At 51.5% G+C, this 24084-nt stretch overlaps 1 protein-coding gene across 1 annotated transcript; it reads right to left on the bottom strand.

Moving 5' to 3' along the window:
* Positions 1-13: 13 nt before the first annotated feature.
* Positions 14-7102, bottom strand: EPHB6 (EPH receptor B6). The gene is made up of 16 exons (XM_055591168.1): positions 6968-7102; positions 6633-6697; positions 5621-6374; positions 4768-4923; positions 4149-4490; positions 3910-4041; positions 3567-3722; positions 3216-3330; positions 2927-2979; positions 2541-2660; positions 2175-2422; positions 1738-1911; positions 1081-1230; positions 671-864; positions 391-546; positions 14-283 (listed from the first exon to the last, which is right to left on the bottom strand). Exons 1-16 carry the CDS (start codon positions 7068-7070, stop codon positions 175-177), a joined length of 3027 nt encoding a protein of 1008 aa, XP_055447143.1. The 5' UTR covers positions 7071-7102; the 3' UTR covers positions 14-174.
* Positions 7103-24084: the final 16982 nt, after the last annotated feature.

Below are 24084 nucleotides of genomic sequence, written 5' to 3'. Positions count from 1 at the left end.
TCCCTTTAATGTGGGGAGGGCAGTGGAGGACCAGGCAGGGCGGTGCCCCAAGGGTTGGGTTTAGTGTGTGGCTGGCGGGCGTGGAGCCGGGCTCACATCTCCCTTGGCCCCCCTGGGACCCTCATCCAGGACTTGGTTACAGGCATCCTCATGTCGTAGCTTCCCGCCCAGACCTCAGACCTCCACGGGGCCCGGCGGCCTCAAGTGCTGCTGCAGGAGCTGAATGTGGTGTAACAGCTTCTTCTGGTGGCCGGCCAGGGTGACCCCCAGGGCGGGCAGGTCTCTAGAGGGGGACAGAAGGGAAAAAAAATCGGGGCCCGTGTCTCCAAGACCCCAGGCCCCACCCCTGGCCCTGGGCCGAGGCTCCCCTCCCAGACCCTCCCGGCTTACTCCAGGCTGAGCTGAGCCACATCACCGAAGGTGCAGAGGCCAGACTGGGAGAAGTTGTCCTGGTAGCACTCCAGGCCGATGGCCGAGAGCCAGGCCTGAGGGGAGTCCAGAGACGGAAAGTCCAGGGCTACAGGATTCAGCAGGGCCTGGGAAGGTCTGGGAGGGAGGGGCAAGCAGGTCAAAGTCTCCTCTTCATCCTTGTCCCCTCTCCTCAGTTTCCTTTGTGGGTCTGCATCAACCCTCCCTGGCTCTCCCGGGCTCTAACGCCAAAGCTCCAGACCTGTCCCCGGGGCTCCCGCCAGCCTGCAGAGTGTCTGGCTTGCGGATCATCTTGTCAAATGCGGCCACCAGCTGGTCAAAGTGAGGTCGCTGGGTACGATCCTTCTGCCAAGTGTCCAGCATAAGCAGGTGCAGTCCAGGTGGACAGCCTGGAGGCGGGGGCAGCCGGAATTCCTGCTCTATTGCATTTAGCACCTGGGGATTAGAGGAAGAAGATGGTGCTTAGAGGCTATTGCTAGTGGAAAGGAATGTATCGTTAGGTAAGTATGAGGTTGGAAAGGAACTATGAGACCCATGAGATTTTAGAACATGAATGTATTCCAGGATGGAGGGCTTAGAATGTTTGAGTCTGTGAGGCTGGGTCGGACGGACAGGGGTGGGGAATCATCACTGTCCAGGTCATGAGCTCACCTCCTGGTCACTCATGTCCCAGTAGGGCCGCTCTCCATAACTCATTACTTCCCACATCACTATCCCGAAGCTCCAGACATCACTGGATGTTGTATGTTTCCCGTGTGCGATGACCTCTGGGGCCGCCCAGCGAAGCATACAACTTGGGCCCTGAGGGGTAGGGTTGAAAGTAACAATAGCAATAATCAGAGCAGTGGTCCTAGTTACTGATCAACTACTACGTGCTCAGATGTGTATCAGGGGTTTCACAGCAAGCATCTTGTTTAATCCCGTAATGACCCTGTATCACAGATGGCATTGTCTCCATTTTGCAGGTACAGAGGATGAGACGTAGAGAAATACAAACTTGTGCAAAGTCACAGAGCTTGAAGGTGGTGTGTGGATTGGTACCCAGGGATTCTGACACTGGTCAGCATTAGGGAAGGGCAGGAGGTGGTTCTAGGAGGACTCCCCTCTCTCCCTCAGTGTCCTCAGTCCATTCCTGATGTCCAGCTCTGCCCCTTCGCCCAGGGTTTGCTCCACCACCCAGGTGAGCTCCGCCCCTTCAGACTCTAAGGTACGCCACCTGAGGCATCCACCGCCCTTGGTCCCAGCTTGTCCTCCGGCAACCCCCTCCCCCGCCCCTGAGAGGCCGGGCCCCTGGGGCTGTGCTCTTACCTGAGGACTGCGGCCGAGACGAGCCACTTTGCACTCCAGGTGGCTGTTCACCAGCACGCTGTGGGCAGAGAGTGCGCGGTGCACGTAGCCGAAGCTGGATAGGTACTGCATAGCAGCGGCCACACCCCGCTGCATGGCCACCAACTGCAGGCTGCTGAACTGGCCCTCCCGCTGCTAGGGGACGGTGGGGGGGACAGAGGTCAGCAAAAGCAGGGGGGGTACCTAGACACATCACACAGACACACTGGCACCCAAGGGCAAGGGCCATTTGGAATCAGAATCGCCTGAGAATGAAGGCTGAAGACCCCAGAGGCAGGGGCAGGAGAGAGCTGAGGGATGGAGCTGTGGGTCCCGGACAGCTAAGACAGCTAAGACTGCCCACTTTCCTGGCCCAAGCCTCCCCCCGCCAGCACCGCCTCACCACCAGCCTGACTGACCCTCAAGAAGCTGTCCAGGGGGCCCAGCTCCATGAGTTCCGTCAGCACCATGAAGGGCCGACTCCTGGTGACCACGCCTTCCAGCCGCAAGATGTTGGGGTGCTGAAACTGGCCCAGCATGGCAGCCTGACCGAGAAAGGCCATCTGCAAACTCTCGGCGCCTCCGGTCCACAGGGCCTGGATGGCCACGGCCTGCTCCCGCCGTCCCCGGGGCTGCAGACGGCCCCGGCGCACCTCCCCGAAGGACCCTGCGGGAGCAGGTGCAGACTGAGGGGGATCCCCAGGAAGGACTCAACTGAATTACCCTGTTCAGAAGGGACCCTCCTGGGACCCCCTTCCATGCCCTCCTCTGCCCCCATGCGGTACCTGCCCCAATGACCTCCTCAATCTTGATGTATGTGGGGTCGACCTCCCGGGCAAATTCTCGGATGGCCTGACAGGGGTCCTCGTAGGTGGAGGGATCGATGTAGTACTTCACCCCGAGCCCTGCAGGCGTAGGGGGTGGTCCATGAAGAGGGGACGTGCTCACACACCCCAGGCTTGCTCTCTCACTTCCAAAGACGGCGCCAAGGAGCTGCCCGCAACCCGGGGGGCCGGGCCCCGCCTGGGGGTACCCCTGGACAGTTCTCAGCTGTCCCAGACTCACTGCCCCATTCCTCCGCCCCCTCCTGCCCCACTTCTGGGGTCTTCATCCTTCTCAAGCCGTTCTGATTCCAACTCCCCCGCCCCCCACTTCCCGGCCCCACCCCCACCTGGGCTGCTGTACTGCTGCAGTTGTTCCATGTAGCCGGTTCCACGCCGCTTCCTGGGGCACAAAAACCACAGTCCTGCAATCACACTCCCATCTGTCCCCTCCCCAGTCCACCCCGCAGAGGCCAAGGTCCTGCCAGGGCTCGGGGGCGGGAGACAGCCAGACCCAGGGGCTGGGGGCTGCTGGGGGTAGAGGATGCTGGTGGGGGTTTCCCTGGGGAACTCCAAGGCTGTTAGGACTTGGGGCCGTGTGGCGGGAGTGGTACCTGGCCGTGGCGGGGAGGGCCTCACCTCTGGAAGACGAGAGCCAGCACGGTGATGGCCGCCAGCAGAAGGAAGGCCAGCGCCCCCAGGATGGACCCAACCACCAAGGAAAGCCTCTCAGGAAGTTGAGCGGACAGCTCGCCTGGAGAACCAGCCACCCAGGGGCACAGGTGAGTAAGATCTCACATGCCGGAGCATCCTTCCCTCATGCAACCACCTACCTGCACCGCCCCCCACCCCACCATGGAACTGAAGATCAAGGGGCAGACACTCATCTGGCCTGGAGGGTCGGGGTGAAGGTTCAAGGTCTGGATGGGCCCCAAGCCCCTCCTCACCATCCCTTCGGGCTGCCCCCACCCCACCCAGGCCTCCCCTCACCTTGAGGCAGCGTCTGGAAGTAGACCTTGCCCCCATAGGGGCCGTGGCCCGCGGCTGTCCGCGCCCGCACCTGGAAGCCATAGATGTGGCCGGGGCTCAGCTTGGTCACGGTGGCTGTGTTGGTCTCACTGGTCAGGGTGAAGGAGTGGGATTCATCTGCCTGGAGAGGGGTGACAGCCACTCACTCCCTGCCGGCTGTGGGGTCCTGGTCCCCCCTGCCTGCCTCCCACATTCCTCACTCCCCTGCTTCAGGGTCCTGAGGCACCCCTCCGGTCCCCCCACCACTCGCCCCACTGTGGGGCCCCTGGAACCTCCCACCAGCCGCACCAGGGGCGCCCTCTGCTCCCTACCTGGTCATAGTAGCGGAGCTGATAGTCCAGGATGTTTCCGTTGGTCTGGTCAGGCTGTGGCCAGGACACAGTGATGCTGTTGGAGGCACGACTCACCTGGTGCACGGCAGGGACTGCGGAGGGAACTGGCGTGGGGGTGACATTAGTGGGGTTTCCACGGGCTGGAGAGCAGGAGTGGGGCACGGGGGCATTCTAAGGAGGAGACTGGAAGCTTGGGGTGGCTGAGGCTCACCTGCGTGGCTGGTGCTTACATTGATGGCTGCAGCCTGGGGAGGGTCAGGGCTGAGCTCCGACACCCCGTTGACAGCTTGCACCTCCAGGATGTAGGGTACGTGTGGCCGTAGCCCCCCGATGAGCACGCGGCTCTCGGTCAAGCCCCTCTGGCGGGGGTCGAAATGCACCTCGTCCCTACAGCGGTGACAAGGGCCCTGGCCCCCGGCCCCTCCACACTCCTTGCACACCACGTTGAAGAGCAGGTCCCCGCGGCCCCCAAGCTCCCGAGGCAGGCGCCAGTGCAGCATGAGGGCGGAGCCCTGCACCTCGAACCACAGCTCCTGGGGGGCTGATGGGGGGCCTGGGGAGACCGCGCGCGTGAGGCGGACAAGGGCCAGGGAGTAGGGAGTTGTGGGGTGGAGGTGATGGGGGAAGGAAAAAGGAAGGAGACGGCGGAGGGAGGAACCAAGGTGGGCCGGGAGGGGAGCAGCAGGGAAAGGTGGTGGGGAAGGAAAGCAAGGACAGAGGAGGAAAAAGTCACTGCAAATGCCAACCAGCCACCCCATGTGCCCTCAGGATCACCCTCTCCTGGCCCCACTGCATCCCGATTCCATCCCTGGGGTGGGTTGGGAACTCACCAGTGCAGGGAGCCTCTGCGGGGTCTGAACTGGCCCGGAAGAAGCCCTCCAGGCAGGGGCACACAGGGGCCGCAGGGGCCAGGGCGTGGCTGCGGGCAGGGCATGGTGAGCAGGGGGCATTCCCAGCCAAGGCTTTGTAGGACCCCCGAGGGCAGGCTAAGGGGCAGAGGAGGGAGTGGCCTCAGGTCCACTCTCCATCCTGAGCACCCCCAACACTGGCACTGCCATTCCCCCAGGCCTGCTGTTCCTCCCGAGATCTGCCTCTCCTCCTCACCCCTCTCCTCCCTCTCTGACTCCTTTGGACAGACCCTGACACGACTTCTGTCATTTTTCTGGGGGCAGAATTACATTTCCATTGATGGAAAAAGTCCTGTGTGGTGGGGGCTGCAGCAGGCCAGGCACTAGAGGCCTGCCTTCACAACTTCCGTCTGCAGAGGCCGCCTGCAGCCTGCACTCACAGCAGAATCACCCTGTTCAGTTGTACCCAATGCCTCCCAGGACGATCCTGGCCATGGGATGATCCATCCCTAGCTAGACAGCAAATACAGACAAAGAGCCCCATCCCACCACAGCCCAGGAGTTCAATGCCTTTCATCGCCATCCCTTCAGAGGCCTGTAGCCCTGGGAGCCCCAGCAAGTGCTGTGGAATTCTCCAGAATGTTCCAGAAGTTTCAGATGAGTGGATGAAAGCAAGCCTGGGTGCTTTAGGAAATAAATCCGGAGAAAACAAGGGTCCTTTCCTAAAACAGCTTATTGTTGACCTTTGTGTGTGTCGGGGAGGCGGGGCTGGGTACAAAATGAAGTGTGGACCCGTTCAGGAGCGATCTCAAGTGCAAGGGAGCGGGGGTCTCACCTTGGCAGGCCTTGTCTCCCCGCGCAGGCTGGTGCCCTGGCTGGCAGCGGCAGCCCCCGACGGCAACCATCCACTTGCCCTCCCCGTTGCAGTGCAGCCTGGGGGGGCTGCCCGCTGCCTGGCCCCCTGCTCCATCCTCCTCCGGCTCCGCGTGTGCCACACAGGTGCCCACGGCCGCCACCAGGGAGGCGCCCCCGGCCCCACTGGCCTGCGTCTCAGGAAAGGAGGCGAAGGCGCGGAGCACAGAGGGGCAGGCGTAGGAGAAGAGCTTGACCGCCACGAGGGCCAGGCAGGCCCCCGTGTCCTGGAAAGCCACGTAGAAGCCGCGCTGGGTTAAGGGCCCGAAGCTCCGCTCCTTGACGTTCAGCTGCAGCCCCGCCCTTTGCCCGGCCCGCGGGGGGCCCACCGCCCAGGCCGAGGAGGCAGGAAAACTCTCATCCGCGGCTATCGTGTCCACCTTGGTCCAGCGTTTGAGGTGCCAGGACGAGATGCTGTCAGGGCCGTCGGGCTCCTCGGCCTGGCGGTAGTAAAGCGTGAAGGTCTCCCGGCAGGTGCCCCCCGCCACGCCCAGGCTGGAGCAGGCCCGCACTGAGAAGTGCAGTCGGATGTGCGCCCGCTGGGCCCCTCGCCGCTCCACAAAGTGTGTCTGCAGCCAGTTGTCCTGCCCCGGGCCCGGAGCGGCCCCGGCCACGTGGCATGCCTCGAAGGTCCGAGTCAGGCGTCGCTGGTCGTCCAGAACGCTCACTTCGTCCCACTGCAGGGAGGAACCACAGAGGTGCGGTTAGCGGCTTCTGGGTCCGTAGAGAGCAGGGAGGCGGGGCATATCCCTTCCAGCCCATCTTAGAATTAAGCACATGCAAAGCCACTGAGGATGCCTAGAAGTCCTGTTCCTCTGGAGGGCAGACCTCTTAGCCCAGCCATCTCCACTGAGGGTTTCCTCCCCAGAATCACGGAGCTTCTGATTGGAGCATGGGGAGAGGCGGCCGGCTCAGAATGCAAGAGTGATACTCACCCCACCTGGTGGGTAGGTGAGCCAGCCAATCTCAGATGTCTCTCCAGTGGTGTCCAGCAACACCTCTGCCCAGAGACAAGAAGGGACACTCAGTGGCCAGGCCTTCAGCCGGCAGGGCTAAGCCCACCCCAGCCCCACTGGGAAGAGAATTTTCCTCCCAGATTCATTTAACTGACCAACAGGAGCCTGATTGTCTCTTGGGAGCCCTTCTCTGAAACTTTCCCCATCCCTTTTCCTCTCTGATGTCTCACTCTTTTCTGAATCTTTCCTACTTCCCACATGTGCTGGGTCTCTACTGGCAGGTGGGACTTCTTCCGTCTCCCCTCCCTGCTTACCTTCCAGAGCCAGGACTGAGGAGGACACCAGGGCTAGAACCCACAGGCTGCCGACCATGCCCGCCGCTCTGCTCCCTGACAGGGCAGCCCCCTCAGCAGCCATGAGGCATCTTCAGGGCTCCCACCATGGCCCTGACACCACCCTGCTCCCAAGTGGGGCTGCTGCTTTGCAAGGCTGGAGTCTGCAGCCAAGCCTGCTTCCAGATACAAAGGAAAGAAGAGGCCAGTGAGAAGTAACCACGTTGCTTCACAGTTGGTACAGCCTCCAAAACCTGGCCCTGGGTCTCCCCCTGAAGCTCTCAAAGTGCCCCAGCACCAACCACGGGTGGGGCCAGCAGGAAGCCGAATCTCTCCTGACCTGTGTTGAGTCCACCATCTTGGGGGACCATGTGCCCAGTCGGTCTACCTCCTACACTGTGCAGGCGACCCATCTCTGAGCATCTGTTGCTCATGGCCCTCCCTGATCCAGGTGGCACAGTGATAAAGAATCTGCCTGCAAGGCAGGAGACGCGGGTTTGATTCCTGGGTCAGCAAGATCCCCCGGAGAAGGAAATGGCAACCCATGCCAGTATTCTTGCCTGGGAAATCTCCATGGACAGAGGAGCCTGGTGGGCTACAGTCCATGGGGTTGCAAAAGAGTTGGACATGACTGAGCTAGACAACAAAAGAACTTAGAGCACAGGGTAGCTCTGAGCCAGTTGTACCCCTTTTCTTCTGGAAGGAGCTATTCAAGTTCTTTCTCTTCATTTATTCTCCTCTCTTCCTCCTAAGGCAGCCCTGTATAGAAAAAGTCAGAAGATGCTTCTCATTAAAAGCAGGGGAGTTAAAAGCTACTCCTTCCCTGGGGGGACATGCGGTCCCCTCTCCCCAACACCTCCCAACCCCCATCAGACTTGGACACTCTAGGACATTTCAGAGAGGCAGTGAAGCGAGAGGGACCGCAGAAGGAGAGCTGTGGGGTATGAAGGGAGGGAGGGTGCAAGAGCAGACACGAAAATGAACAAAAGCAGAAAGATTCTGCCTGTTAAAGCAGCCAGGATAGAGAAGGGACAGAGCTATTTAGGTCCTCTCTCTCCAAGCGGCATGTTTTTTCTCTGGCTTACAGAAAAATAAATGCATGCCCTTATATGTATATAAAGATGCTCCCTACTCACTCATAATGAAAGGGAGGCATGTCATTTGTTCTATGAAATTAACAATGCCTGAGTAGGAGGTGGTGTGAGAAATAGGCTCTCTTGTATTCGCTGTGGGTTCGAGTTGGTGTATACTCTTGTGGGCTTGAGTTGGTGTATACTCTTATGGGTTCGAGTTGGTGTATACTCTTAGAAGGACCATTGGTGACGTCTATCTAGCAGGTTCACGTCTAAGAATTTGTCCTTCAGGTATCTATACCTGGATTCCTTTGCACAGATGTTCGAATAAGAATATTTATTGCATCATTGTTGGTAAGGGAAAATACAGCAAAGTAACTGTTCATCAATAGAAAGATGACTAAAAAAACTATGGCACAGCTTCCAAAAGGAATAAGGGCTAGTGTTTATGTACTGATATGGAAATAATGTCCAAGTGAAAGTACATAGTCCATTGCAGAGTCATATACAGTATGCTCCTGATTGGTAACCTAAGAAGGCCCTACATATATAATACGTAGGTTTATAAAGGGGTTTCCCAGATGGCACTAGTGGTAAAGAACCCATCTGCTAATATAGGAGATGCAGGTTCAGTCCCTGGGTTGGGAAGATCCCCTGGAGGAGGGCATGGCAACCCACTCCAGTAGTCTTGCCTAGAGAATCCAATGGACAGGGAAGGCAAGTGGGCTATGGTTGCAAAGAGTTAGACATGACTGAAGTGACTTAGCATACACACATGTATGTAAGGATCTTAAAGAAAGGCAGACAAAAGCTGGGAAGAAAGGGAGAGGGAAAGCATGAGGAATAATGCAAGAAGCATTTACTCTCATATCCTCTTTATTTTTTTTTCTTGTCCTTCTTCAGTTTTTAGAAATTTACTTTTAATTGGAGGATAATTCCTTTACAATATTGTGCTGATTTCTGCCTGAATGAATCAGCCATAAGTAGACACATGTACTCTCCCTCTAGAAACCACCCCATCCCACCCCTCTAGCTTGTCACAGAGTACCATGTCAAAAAATGGTACTGATGAACCTGTTTGCAGGGCAGGAATAGAGATGCAGACATAGAGAACAGACTTTGGACACACAGGGGTAAGGAGAGGGTGGGAGGAAGCACTGAAGCATACACATTACCATATGTAAAATAGATAGCTAATGGGAAGTTGCTATATAAATCTTTAGTTTTTACAGTTTAAAATCTTGGGACTTCCCTGGCGGCCCAGTGCTTAAGACTCCTTGGTCCCAATTCAGGGGGTGTGGGTTTGATCCCTGGTGGGGGAACTAAGATCCCACATGCCAAAGGAAATGGCCATAAATAAATTGATTAATTAAGATAAAACTATTAATGATAAAAATCTTGCATGCATATTATTTTTCAGTGAAATCTTCAAAATTTCAAATCTGTAAATAATAACTGTTTGATGAAAAGTGGAAGTGTTAGTTGCCCAGTCGAGTCCGACTCTTTGTGACCCCATGACTATAGCCTGCCAGGCTCCTCTGCCCGTGGAATTCTCCAGGCAAGAATACTGGAGTAGGTTGCCATTCCTTTCTCCAAGGCATCTTCCCTGACCCAGAGATTGAACCCCGGTCTCCCATATTGCACAGAGATTCTTTACCATCTGAGCCACCAGGGAAGCCCTGCTGCTGCTGCTGCTGCTGCGTGGCTTCAGTCGTGTCCTACTCTGTGACCCCATAGATGGCAGCCCACCAGGCTCCCCTGTCCCTGGGATTCTCCAGGCAAGAACACTGGAGTGGGTTGCCATTTCCTTCTCCAATTATTACCTAAAAATAATAACTGTTCAGTAAAATGAGTCAAAATAGTGTTCATGCCCTCAAAATGGTTTGTCAGGACTATGTGATAAGCTATGTTTTTATATAAAACATTCTCCAGCCTTTAGAAGCACAACGCTGCAGCTCACAAACACAGGACCAAGAGCCGTGGCTGCCTCCAGGGTCACGGTGAAGGAAAACGGGCTCAGACCTTTCTTTGCTCATTGGTCTAAGGTCAGTTGGTCTAAGGTGAGCTCTCTCTCTTCCTGTGACTGAGTCTCAAAAGCCCGTGAGTTGCATGGACAAGAGAAGTAGAGGCCATTGATTTCTCTTGAGAAGAAAACAAGAGGCACGTTGCTCAAAAGATCGAGAGCAAAAATAAAAGCCAATTGGAAGTTGGAACCAAAAAAATTACACATTTACAACGAAACTGAGACCAAACTACTAAACGACATTTTACTTTGACAAAGGTGAAAATCATGATTTGATTCCTACCAGTCTCATTTTTTTCAGTTAATGCTGGGTATGCCATCGGCTGAAGCCTTCAGCGTTATCTCCAGGTGATTTTCATGAAAAGACACCATTTGTGCATCTGCATGGCCTGACATGAGTGGATGTCTGCCAAGTGGCCACTAAAATTTACCTTTCAGGCCTCTAGAACACCATATGAGAAATAAAGAGTTCAGTTTATGGCATATGGAGACAAGTAAGGAGCATCTGGAAATTTCCACCTTGTATACCTTGGACTTACACAATATTATATGTCAATTGTATCTCAGTATGGCTCAGATGGTAAAGTGTCTGCCTGCAGTGCAGGAGACCTGGGTTTGATCCCTGGGTCAGAAAGATCCCCTGGAGAAGGAAATGGCAACCCACTCCAGTACTCTTGCCTAGAAAATTCCATGGATGGAGGAGGCTGGTGGGCTACAGTCTATGGGGTCGCAAAGAGTCAGACATGACTGAGCGACTTCACTTTCTTAAAGCTGGGGTGGGGTGGGGAAGAATCATTTCCATATGGGAGAAGGCAATGGCACCCCACTCCAGTACTCTTGCCTGGAGAGTCCCATGGACGGAGGAGCCTGGTGGGCTGCAGTCCATGGGGTCACGAAGAGTCAGACACGACTGAGCGACTTCCCTTTCACTTTTCACTTTCATGCATTGGAGAAGGAAATGGCAACCCACTCCAGTGTTCTTGCCTGGAGAATCCCAGGGACGGGGAAGCCTGGTGGGCTGCCGTCTATGGGGTCACACAGAGCCGGACACGACTGAAGTGACTTAGCAGCAGTAGCAGCAAATTATTACTAAGAAGCAGAAGTTCCTTGCAAATACTGTCCCAAATGCTACAAAAATCATTCACAGATTATATTAATGTTTCAAAGAAGAACCAGGAGATGGTAAAGTAAAAAGCATGGTCCCATCAACAATGGCTGTTTAATGATAGTTTCTGTATTTCAGTCCTCTTACATAATCCAAACATAAAACTAATAAATGACAATTTTGCACCAAAAAAAAAAAAAAAGAATTTAAAAAATACAATGCCTGCTTAAGAAATGTCCTAAAGTAATTTAATTCATGTTGTGGTTACACCACCACCCCACCCCCAATCTTAATGGCTAAAGTTGAAGACATGCTTCACACACTAGAGCAGACCAGACTCTGTCCCACTCTCTGTCACAGAGTCTTTAGGAAAGCTGTTATCAAGAACTGAAAATGCCAGCAAGACGTCTTTAAACAGTGAAGGCTATTATACCATTCGGCCAGCAGATATTCTTTAAAATAGCCTCTTTCAGTCAGAACACGGATGGAATCTGGAATCTGTACAAAGAAGAAACTATAAGCACCGTGCCTTCTTAAACTTATAGCTAGACAAATAATCATGGAGAAGGAATAATGAACATTTTGGATATGTCCCAGGGAATTTTTGGAGAGACAGCGAAACATGAGAGAAAAAGATGCACACTGCCAATCACATCAGCTGTGAAACATGGAACATACTAGAAGATGAATGGCCAAGCATTTGCTTTGATGACCCACAATACAAGTAAATGGCTTGTGGCTACAATAGGGTGTCTGCATAGCTTTAGTATGCATCTAGATGACAACATGAAGCTGGCCTCTCTCCAGAAGATCCAGAAAAGAACAGAAGCAATTATAAAACATGCTAAAGCCACTCAGTTGCTAATGTCAAGAGAAATCAGGAAAAAACAAAAACAAAACAATGAAGTGGAGACATCACATGTAGATTGCCGCAAGTAATTTTTTGAAATGTTACAAAGAACAAAGGTATTCATTAAAAAGAAATGGTTGAGGACTTGCAAGTACCCAGAAGTGTACTTTTGCTGTTTGATGAGGACCTCTGTTAGGTTCGGATCCAGAAGACGGATGGTTATAAATAAGTTTCTTCAGAAAAAAATTGTTGCTGAGTGAGACTAGGAAGTTAGGTCAACTCTTATGTATCCAACCAATCAGATAAATCCAAGTCTTATTTTTTAATGTATAAAAAGAAACTGAGTCTATCTCTATGGCAAGGATAAAAATAAGGATAGAGGTAACATTATCAAGATATGGAGAAACTGCTGTCAACTAATTCCTGCCACTGCAGATTCTTTTGAAACAAGATTCAAAGGCAGAAATGTAAGTGACAAGAACACCCAGCTCCATCACATGCCTGGAATACGAAACAGGCAGGACTTAGAACTTCATGTTCAAAGGTGCCTTCAATGGCTGAGGACAAGGACATCTTTCAGCATTTGGTCCAGGAGGGTGCCCTGGGAGCAGCCGATCACATCCAGGCTGCCACACAGAGGGAGACAGGCCTCCGTAAGATCAGGTCCCGTCATTCTCTTCCCTTCAACCTGTTTGAGATTTCTCTGTCTTCTCCAGCTCAGGAGAGGAATTGGTCAGGGTTTAGAAATCCTCTAACCTCTGAAAAAGCAGAAGACTTATCTCCATCAGGAAAACATTCACATTTCAGATGTGTACTGGCTTTAAAAATAAAAACAGCAGGAGCAGCAGGAATGTGGATGTAAAATGATAGCTCAGAAAATGAGACTGATTAGACCAAGTTTCTTGTGATAAAAATTGCATTCCATGACCAGATCCTTTTTTTTTGTCTCAGCTCCTTTTCTGGTTATACCATTTTCTATCTTTTGGATACAGTAGGAACACTATAGCCACAAGCTTGCTACATTTTTTTTAGTTTACAAAAAACACGGCAGTTTCGTAACATCGGGATTGTATTTTGTTTTCACAAACTGGCAAAGATTAAAGATGTGTAGAGTCTTAGCTTATAAATCATAGCTTACTAGAGTTGTTTTCTATAAAAATGAAAGATTTAAAAATACATGAGTAAACCTGTAAGAATTTAAAAAGTTAACTGTGCTCACATTAAAATGCTAAATGTGAAAATTTATGAACAAACCAAGCTGACTTAAATAGAATTTATGCACCTGGATTCATAAAGCAAATTTGTAAAAATTAAGTAATATAAGGCCAATGAGCTTGGAGGAAGGTATGGCAAATGATATATCGGGCCATTAAAACTGGTTACTGTAGGAGGCAGAAATGGAGGATGGGAGTGTGGGGGGCTCTTATGAACTGTCTCTTATACATACTTGAATTGTTTTTCTTGTTACAATGAGCATATCTTATTTCTATAATTAAAGCAAAATCTCACAGTTAGAATCTAAACAAAAAAGGAAAATATTTATAAAACCTCGATTAGTATAACATCTTTACAGTTTATCTCCCCGCCTTTGGCCTTTAAGTTTCAAAATATCTAGAAATTTTCAGATATCTGGTGAAAGCAGATCTAGAGAGGCAGTAGGATCTGGGAACGAATGAGCGAAAGGATGTCAACAATAAAAGCAAAATAACTTTTATCCCTTTAAGCTTCTCTCCCAAGAAATTGAAACTGTCCCATGATAATGCCATGTCTGTCAGTGATGCCAAGCACTGATGACATCAGCGATGTCTCAGTGATGTCAAGGCCTGCAACTTCAAAGAGAAAGAGAGGCTCAGAACACACGCGGGGCATGAACAGTGAACCCAGGGAGGCAGAGCAGCCTGCCTGCCAGCAGGGTGAGACAAGGTCCTGAGGGCAAAGAGGCCAATGGTTTTAAGTGGCTGGTGTGTCTTCTGCGGTTGCTGAGCTGGTCTGCACACCTGTTAGTCGCAGGGCCGGCGTGGGAGGGCTCAGCACCACGGGCCCTGTCCTCTGTCCTGTTCTGCAGCTGTTAAACGCCCAGGAAATTCCAGGATAATCCTTGCTCAGCTTACTACTGCAGCCTTTGCCCTTAATCTCCACCTTGGATATGGGCTCGGTAGCTGTCTCTCCGAGCTCCGGCCACCCGCCTTGAAAAGGATCCCGGTGGCCTTTAAGGAGCCATCTAGAGCTCACAGTGAGGAGGTGGCTTTCCTCCGGTGCCTCTAGCCCCTGCCGCCCGGGGCTGGAGAAGCTGATGCATGGATTACCTAGCAGAGGACAGTGCTGGGTCCCCGGAGGCCTGCAGCCCCAGAGAATGTCCCCCAGAGCACGTAGATGCAGAGAAATGTGCCTCCCACTCCCTGGCTGGCTGTGGAGCTGGGGGAGGATTTTAAGATGCAGGCAGTGTCTGGGTCTAGCCAGACAGCCACTTAGAATGAGCCGCTCAGGCTTGTACCATGCCGGGGCGGGGGCGGGGGGAGGGTGGCGAGGGGACACGCGTGGCCCCGGGAAAAGGGCATGAAGGAGGGTGTTGGGGCCATTGGTACATATGCAGGAGAGATGAGTAAGTGGAAGATGGTGGAAGAAAGCCCATGAGTGCCAGGACCAGTGCCTGTGAGCGCAAGTGTGAGAGTGTGTAATGGAGTGTATATGAGGTGAGATGGGTGTGGAGCAGGAGAGTACGTGCTAGGTGTGTGTGTGTGTGTGTGTGTGTGTGTGTGTGTGTGACAGCAAGCACATCCCTGCGGATCCCAAGTGGTCCTCATGCTGGTGGCAGACACCCATGAGCCCTACCCTCTCACCCTGGGTCTGTCCCTGCTCCGCCCCTAGTCAGGGTCTCAACTGTGTTTTGTCCCAGGAGCTGCTTCTGTGGAAACACCTGGACTAGGAGAGGAAGGTAAAAGGGGAGCGAGGAGAAAGAGAAACCTCAGGCTCAAAGCCCCCCCAGACTTCAGCATCCCCTTTCCACCTAGTGAGGAGTGCGCTGGGGACCCAGGGCCCAGGGCCCAGGTCTGGAGACAGTGATTAGCAGGGAGGGGAAGGAGGGGTGGTCCTACCCTTCCCACACTCAGCCCAACACAGCCTGTTGCTCCCTTGCACTCTGATGAGAGCGGCCAGTGCTGGCCATCTTCTTGTGCCCCTCGTGAACCAATAGACTCTGAAGGAGTCCTCTTTCCTAGGCCACTAGGTGGGTACATAGGAGCCCTCACTCTGGTCTTTCTGCACCAAAAATGTGCAGTGCCCTGAATAAGCCCAGCCGCCCTTCTGAACAGTACCTGGCAAATCTGAGCACCCCAGCGCCCATGACTTGGGCAGTTGCCCTTTGCTGCCCATGTCCCACGGCTCCTTTCGCACTGAACCAGCATCTCCCCTTGCTAGCGCCTGAGTCAATTTGCCCAGGCGGGCGCAGGGCCCGGGGTTAACTGATTGGCAACAGGCCCAGCCGCTTCTCTCCCTGGGCACTGCCAGGGACATTACAACATCAGCTAGGCTGGGCCCCTGCCAGCTCCCCCAGGGATGGGAGGAGAGAGGGTGCCAGACAGCCAAGATTGGTGGGTGCGGGTGCTGGGCAGGCAGGGCCACGCACCCAGATGTAAAGCGAGGGGGTGGAGTCCGGGAGCAGCGAGCAGTGACTTTGGTTGCAAGTTGGGGTTCAGGGCTGGGGAGCAGGAACCCAGCCTTCCCTCCACTCCAGGGCTCCTGGGTGGTGAGGGCCGTGGGGGGCAGGATAGGCTGCGGGGAGCTGGGGGCAGGTGCCCGTTCAACCTCCATGCTCCTCCCAGCTCCACTGGGATTGGAGAGATGCCATCGGAGTCAGAGGGGGTGGGCAAGCCTCTTCAGAAGGCTGGGAGCCGCCTCCTCCAGGACCCCTAACTCAGGACCCCCGATGTCAGAACCAACCAAGTGCCTCTAGAAACACAGTGGGGGACAGCAGCAGCAGGGTTATGGGGGTGTCACTACGGCTGGGCACAGGCAGGGGTGGGGTGGGGTGGGAGCTAGGTGGGCCAGTTACGCACCCATCACAAACCTCGCTCTCGCGTGGGGTGGGGGATACTCAGCGCTCCCGCCAGGAGGACCCTGGGATCTGTAGAGGCCCTGTCCGGAGGGGCCCTCGACTTCTGCATCCCTGTCCCCCGGGACGCCGGCCCCCGCCCCCCAACGCCGCCTGCAACCCCCAGGCTCACCTTCGCGCCGGCTGCAGGCTCCGCAGGTCTGCGCCCTCCCCGAGGCCCCGCACTGGAGCCGCGGCTCTGGGCGCTCTCCCGGCGCCTTCCGGGTCTCCGCTCGGGCGCGGGGACCCCCACCCCTCTCGGCGGCCAGGATCCACACGGCGCCGAGCGTCTCAGGGCTGCGAGGCGGCCGGGGGGCGGCGGCCGGCGGCAAGGGCTGCTCCGGAGGCGGGGCGCCGGGGATGGTACGGAGCCCGCGTCGCGCTCGTCGTAGCCGCGCTGGGTCGCGGGGCTCGCCGCCCGCTGCTCTGAGCCCGAGCGGCGGCTGGAGCGAGCGCAGCCCGGCCCGCCCCCTCCGCGTCCCTCCCAGCCCCGCCCGCCCCTCTCCGGCCCCTCCGGCCGCCCTCCCTCTCCCCTCTTCCGGGGCGCCCAGCCCGCCCTCCCGGGCCTCGGCAGCGAGTGCGCGGCCCGGGCGCGCGGGGGAGAGCGGGGTGGCGGCGCAGGGCTCGCCCGGGGCCCTCCCGTGCGCCCGGCCGGTGGACGTGGGCGCGGAGGATGAAAACCGGCCGGGCCTGGAACAGGCGGTCGGGAGCTGGGTGTTAAGACCCCGGGGCGGGCGTGCGGGCTCCGGCTGCCGAAGAGCAACGCAACTGGTACCCAGGGCAGGGCAGGGGCCCCCTCGCCCCCTCGCCTCCCCTGCTCTTCTGCTTCAACTCTAGGAACTAAACCCACTGTTTTAGTTCCCACTCAGATTTGAATTAAGGTGGGCGTGAGCTGAGAAAAAGAGAAGAAAGTGGGTGGAGGGAAAGACAAACTGAGAATCTGGAGGGTGCGGGGGCGGGCGCGGGGTGGGGAGCGCTGGATCGGCAGGCAGGGCTGACAGTGGCTCTGATTGAGCCTTCTTCTGGGCGCCGGTGACCCCGGGTCTTGCTCGGCGTTGGGGCTTCTGACTCCACTCTCCCTCCCTCCATCCTCCCCCCAGGGCAGGGAAGCCTGGGTCTGGAAGGGGAGGTCCTGAAGTCGCTGCCAGGCGCTTACACGGCCGGGGCAAGTCGCTGCACCTCTGGGTGCCTCCTCCCTGGTCCGCTCCCTAGAGAGAGCCTCCCCACGCAATGAGAGGCCGTGGGAGGTCCTCGTTGCGGGTGCCTGGAAACGTTGAGGAACCGAGGAGGGCACCGCGAGGAAAAAAATGTTCATGCCCATCGGTAGCCTCCTCTCAAACCCGGGATGGGATTGGGGGGAGACGGGGGTCCATTGTTCCTGTCCTCACAAGCCAGAGCCGAGGTCTTCCAGCGAAGTGTTGCTACCACCTGCTGGCTCTTTCAAAGAACACAAGCGTCAGGGGGAGTCTAGCCTCCCCCGCCTCAACTCTTCTTCTTATTACCTCGTCCTTCGCCAGTCGCCTATTCCCCGTTTATTCAAGACCCCGTTAGTAAAGCAGTAGCTGCAAATGGGCTGGTCAAAACTGGTACTCAAGGAGCCTTCAGAAACGCAGGAAAATTGTGAAAGAGGTCTGTGAGCCAACAAGTACAATAGGCAGAACAATGAAACTCTTCAGGACGCACCTGGGAGAAACAGGCTTTAATGAACTGGGTGAATGAGTGAGAGAGAGAGAAAGATAAAGGCGGCTGAACAAGTGTTTGCTGGGCAAGGGGCTTGTTCACTTGCAGTATCTGAGTCAATTAACAAGCCCAATGCTGTTGAGGGATTCTGCGTTTGAACATCCAGACAGTTAAGTCCCCTTACACTGGTGAGTTTATCTGTTTCCTCTCTTTGCTCTGAAACTCTGTGGCCTTCATTTCCAAATCAGTTCTCTCCAAGGCCTTGAGAGACTTTTGTGAAGAAACTTACCTTCACATGCTGTGCAATATTACATAACTCATGATCCTAGATACAGTAATAATTTGATTGTCAGAGAGTTATGGGTATCTTGGAAACTTAAAAAGGCAGATGATTAAATTATGTTAAAAATAAAAGTATCAATCAAACCAAAACATAGAAGTAACTTTAAAAAGCCCAGAAATTCCAGTAGTGATTTGCAATCCATCGTGTATTAACATTATAGCAAAAGTATCTCTATTCTATTCCTTTCTATTGTCTGGCATAGCTCATTGTTTATACTGCCTGTTAGTTGCCTGTAATGTGAAATTAAGTTTTTGTTATTTGAGGCTTATGTAATTAGTTATTTTTCTTTTGTTAATAAAGCATGAGAGGCATTCAGATTTCAAAGAAAGCTTCATTGTACCCTGGAGGCAAAGAGGTTTAATTCTGTGATGACAATTCGCCCTGTATCATAGTCTCCTATGTGTTATCAAACTGCATTTTAAAAGCAGGTGGATGGCATACAATGTATGGTTAAGTCGTGCTGCCGCCTGCAGCTATTAGAAAGAAAAGTAATAAATTCTTTAAGTTGGACATAAATCCTTTCTAAAATATATATTCAGTGCCTTGCCTGGCACACATTAGGTGCTTAGAAGTATTTTAGTACAAGTGAATAAAAAATAATAGTATTTAAATTTGCTCCATCTGGAAGGCCAGGACCTAGTAAAGTCTGTGGCTGACAGAATTCAGTATCTTGGGACACAATCATCTACAATGTAAGTGAGGTGAAAGTCACTCAGTTGTGTCTGACTTTGCGACCCCATGCAGTCCATGGAATTCTCCAGGCCAGAATACTGGAGTGGGTAGCCTGTCCCTTCTCCAGGGGATCTTCCTGACCCAGGAATTGAACCTGGGTCTCCTGCATTGCAGGTGGCTTCTTCACCAACTGGAGAAGGAAATTGCAACCCACTCCAGTACTCTTGCCTAGAAAAATCCCATGGATGGAGAAGGCTGGTGGGCTACATATAGTCCATGGGGTCACAAAGAGTCGGACACGACTGAGTGACTTCACTTTCTATCAGGGAAGCCCTCTACAATGTAAATTTGGAGCCAAAAGAAGGTCCTGAGTAGAAGGTAGTTTGAGATGGTTTTTTTGGTCAGTTCTTTTTGTTTGTTTGTTTTTTCCTGTTTTAGCCTCCTTCTTGGGTTTTTCTCTCTCCCACTCTCTCTCTACCACTCCCCAAGGATGTGCAGTTTTCTCCTTTTATATTTCCTTTCAGAATGGCTAGTGTAAGCTGATGTTATTATAAACAAAGAGCTATGTAAGTCATTTCAGTGATAATAATTCTCGTGAAAAGCAATAAAGGAATTTGCTGAGCCCCTGGACCTCCTATCCAAGACAGGTGTTACATTGCTCCAGACACACAAGCTCACAGGGTCTCTGGCTCCCCTGAACTTCAGGCCTCTGGGGGCAGTCTTCCCAAAAGCTGGAGTCTGATCTCCAAGCATTTTGTCCAATAAAAATGTCAAAAACTCAATTTATACCTTGGGTTTTTTATGTTTAGAAACTTCTAGAGTAAACCTGCAGGACTGGTTTGTTTGAAAGACGAATCTAGTTTCAATTGATTTGTACACCAATGGTGATTGATAACCAAATGCTCATTGGATGTGAGTGATCTTCAAAGTTTACCCATCAGAGTCTTACACTTTGACATCACTTTAACTGAAAAATAATAAAAAGACATTCAGGTGTTAGTGCACAGAGAAAAGAGAAAGGCTCTTCTTTCCTGATAGGCTGGGTGATCAGTTAGAGATTGGTGTCAGCTGCATGTCAGGGGAAGTTGTACAGCTGTGCTTTAGACAAACCGAGGAATCTGGGGGTGCTATGGAAGCCCCAGGTCAATGAGACTAAGGTTTCTGCTCCTCCATCTTTAGGGGGCTTCCAGGTGTCTCAAGTGGTTAAAGAATCTGCCTACCAATGCAGGAGACACAGGCAGGAGATGTGAGTTCAATCCCCAGGTCGGGAAGATCCCCTGGAGGAGGAAATGGCAACCCACTCCAGTATTCTTGCCTGGAAAATCCCATGAACAGAGGAGCCTGGCATGCTGCAAACTATGGGGTCACAAAGAGTCGGACATGACTGAGCAACTGAATGACCCACACGCATTTGTTCTCAGGTTATTGGTCCCTCAGCCAGAGTTCCAGTTATGTCTATTAGTTTCAGTCAAGAAATAGAAGATAGGCACAGAATAAAGGGCATAGTTTCAGCTGAGTTAAGACCCTTTAAAGATCCTTTCTGGGCATTCCACCCACTGACTTCTTGTGTATTATTATCTAGGGAATGTACGTGTACCAAATAAAATTAAAGATCTATTAGTGAGGGAGGAGAAGGGGATGCATGGTAGACCAGCAACCAGCAGTCGCCATCACAAATGAGCTGATATGATCACAATTACCTACTTTTCCTGTAATCTATGAAGAGGACAGCTTTCCGTAAGACATTCTTGAAGCCCCATCCTTCCAAAGCACCATCTTTGATACATACTTTTAATGTTCAAAGATGACTTCTAGGAAGTTAATGGAGTGAATGGAATGCTAGGCTCCTCTTCTTGCTAAAATAAATATGACACCATCTCAAAAGAAATGTCCTCTGCAGTTACTCAGATTTACATCCAGTTAAGGGATTTCCCTGGGTGTCCAATGGTTAGATCTCTGTGCTTCCACTGCAGGAGGCATGGGTTCGATTTCTGCTTAGGAAACTAAGATCCCACATCACATATACCGAATGATGTGGCCAAAAAAGATACTAGTTGAAGTTGAAAACATCTCAGATTCTAATAAGAATTAGGCAGTCCCCATGTGCAGGACAGGGTTTACAAGCGCACCACACCGCTCTGTCCCTTCCCTTGCATGGGCTGTGTTCTTCTCCCTTTGGATCCAGATAAGATGCAGTGATCAGCAACCTGGAGCAGATGGTCCCACTGTCGACTCTTCCAGCCAAACTCAGTCTTGTCCTCTAACTCTGGTCCTAGATTGTTTTCTGAAAACATCCTCATCCCCCCAGATAGGAAGGGTGACCTGTGTTGCTGCAGAACCTGCCTATAGCTCTGGATGTGGCTGGGGCATTTTCTGGTTCTCAAGATGTTCCCTTGTCTTAGACCATAGCTCTCTCTCCATACATGGGCTTCCCTGATACCTCAGTTGGTAAAGAATCCACCTGCAATGCAGGAGTCCCTGGTTCAGTTCCTGGATCAAGAAGATCCACTGGAGAAGGGATAGGGTACCCTCTTCAGTATTCTGGCCTGGAGAATTTACAGTCCATGGCGTCGCAAGGAGTCAGACACAACTGAACGACTTTCACTTTCCTTCTCTCTCCATACATACGGGATTCTGGAATCATCACACCAGACCTTTAAGCACCGGTAACAGTGGGAGCCGGAGAAGGTGATGGCACCCCACTCCAGTACCCTTGCCTGGAAAATCCCATGGACGGAGGAGCCTGGTAGGCTGCAGTCCACGGGGTTGCGAAGCATCAGACACGACTGAGCGACTTCACTTTCACTTTTCACTTTCACACATTGGAGAAGGAAATGGCAACCTACTCCAGTGTTCTTGCCTGGAGAATCCCAGGGATGGGGAAGCCTGGTGGGCTGCCGTCTATGGGGTCGCACAGAGTCGGACACGACTGAAGCGACTTAGCAGCAGCAGCAGCAGCAACAATGGGAGCAAGTCAGTGTTAAGAACAAGTAAACAACAAAACTTGAGATATTTTAAAAATCTGAGGCAAAGTGAAAAAGGAGTAATGATGTAAGAGTTTAAAGAAAAAGTTTTCACTTTATATTCTTAGTGAGTTAAAAGCAGATACAGAACCTATTTTTAAAGGTTGGGATGAAAAGGGAGTGTGAAAAAAAAAAAAGAAAGAAAGGCACAATAGCTGAAATAACATCTCAGTCATGCAGAAAAAAAAGAAAAATTACTTAAAACTCCAGAAAACAAGCTAGTGAAATATAACATGAAGCTAGGAAGACATGCCATGTGAGACATAGTTCTCTTTTAAATAACAGAGAAGGTAAGATGTCTGAAAAATACAAGAGGGAATTCTACCCTTAAAATGACAATAATGCCAGAAGGAGAAGACAGATCAAAAACACAAGAGAAAGAAAAAGACTAATGTAACAAAATTTATTTTAGTATCTGGCACATGCTAAGTTCTTAATGAGTATTTATGACAGAGTTGAATTAACTTCAAAGAGTCATGAGACTGAAAGAGATTTTGCCATCTTTTAAGCAAAACTAATGGGCAGAAGTCAATACCAAGATATATTCTGGTAAAAGTTTTTCAGTGAGTACCTTATAAATTTATACACAGAATTCATTTCTAACAAGAGTCAAAGTTAAGATACATTCATATTTCTTTTCTGGGGCATTGATTAATGAGAAGGTCCATAGTTGTAGCATAATACCTTCAGAGTGTTCAGAAGAAAAGGATAAAACACAATTGGTCATCTTCTAAAAAGCCATTTCCAACTCTTCTCCTTAGCTACCTGAAATGTAGAGGCTGAAAATCTTCAGTAATTGCCCTCCTAGTCTTTCTTACAGTTAGGAGCAGATTCCCAAACTGAATTCTGCTTCATGAAAAGGAACTGGGGGCACTTCTGAGAAAGCCTTTGAATTTCGGATAAAAAGACACAGATCTGGCCAATGTGGCCCTTTCCCCTCTGTCTTGCTTTGAAATCATTCCTTGGACATTGGCCTGGTTTCCTACCAAATGCCACACACACACACACACACACACAAACTCCCCAAAACAAAAAATAACTTAGTGACTGAAAACAACTCAAAGGTATTATCTTATAGTTCTGGAGGCCAGAGGTCTGAAATAGGTGTAGCTGGGTTTAAAAAAGAAAAAAAAATCAAGATGTAGGCAGGTCTGTGTTCCTTTTGGAGGCACTGTTTCCTTGCCTTTTCTAGTGCCATTTCTAGATATGACTGCATTCCATAACTCATATCGTTCTCTATCTTTATAGCCAGCAATGTTGGGCTGTGTTTTCATTGACTCTCTATGCTCTCCCTCTTCCACTTATAATCACGGATTATATTGGATCCACCCAGATAATTCTTTCTATCTCCAGGTAGGAATTAGCAACCTTGATTCCCTGTTGCCAAGGATTAGGATGTGGATATCTTTGGGGACTTTTATTCTGGTACCGCAGACATGACGGCTGTAGCAACAGCGTCCACACTGGCAGCTGAGCCAAAGTCAAAACCACAAACACTTCTTGTTACACAAAATAAAATAAACGCCTATAATTGTGATTTTTATCACCTGCAACTTTGTACTTTATTGAATATAGACTCAAGTATTATATCCCCAGCTAAGGAACTATTCTTTTCAAGAGGCAAAATGAGGTCAATTCTCAAATCTGGAAATTCTTGGAACATTTACTACTCAAGTCTGTTTTCCAGCAAGACATACAGCAAGTGTACTCTGAACAATTAAGAGATGAATAAGCAATTGCATTCTTCATTAGGGAAACTGTGATTGAGGAAAAAGTGGTTATAATCATTGAAACTAAAATTGTAGGATAAATAACATACAAAACAAAGTACAAACTTGCAAATCACTAAGCAATAAGAAGAGGAACATTAGGTAATTGAGAGTAATTATGTGGAAAATTCTGAAAGAGATGGGAATACCAGACCACCTGACCTGCCTCTTGAGAAACCTATATGCAGGTCAGGAAGCAACAGTCAGAACTGGACATGGAACAACAGACTGGTTCCAAATAGGAAAAGGAGTACGTCAAGGCTGTATATTGTCACCCTGCTTATTTAATTTATATGCAGAGTACATCATGAGAAACGCTGGGCTGGAAGAAGCACAAGCTGGAATCAAGATTGCCAGGAGAAATATCAATAATCTCAGATATGCAGATGACACCATCCTTATGGCAGAAAGTGAAGAGGAAATAAAAAGCCTCTCGATGAAGGTGAAAAAGGAGAGTGAAAAAGTTAGCTT

Source organism: Bubalus kerabau, chromosome 8, assembly GCF_029407905.1.
Source record: "Bubalus kerabau isolate K-KA32 ecotype Philippines breed swamp buffalo chromosome 8, PCC_UOA_SB_1v2, whole genome shotgun sequence".
In the NCBI taxonomy this organism is placed as follows: domain Eukaryota; kingdom Metazoa; phylum Chordata; class Mammalia; order Artiodactyla; family Bovidae; genus Bubalus; species Bubalus kerabau.
This window is presented reverse-complemented; position numbering and strand designations above follow the sequence as displayed.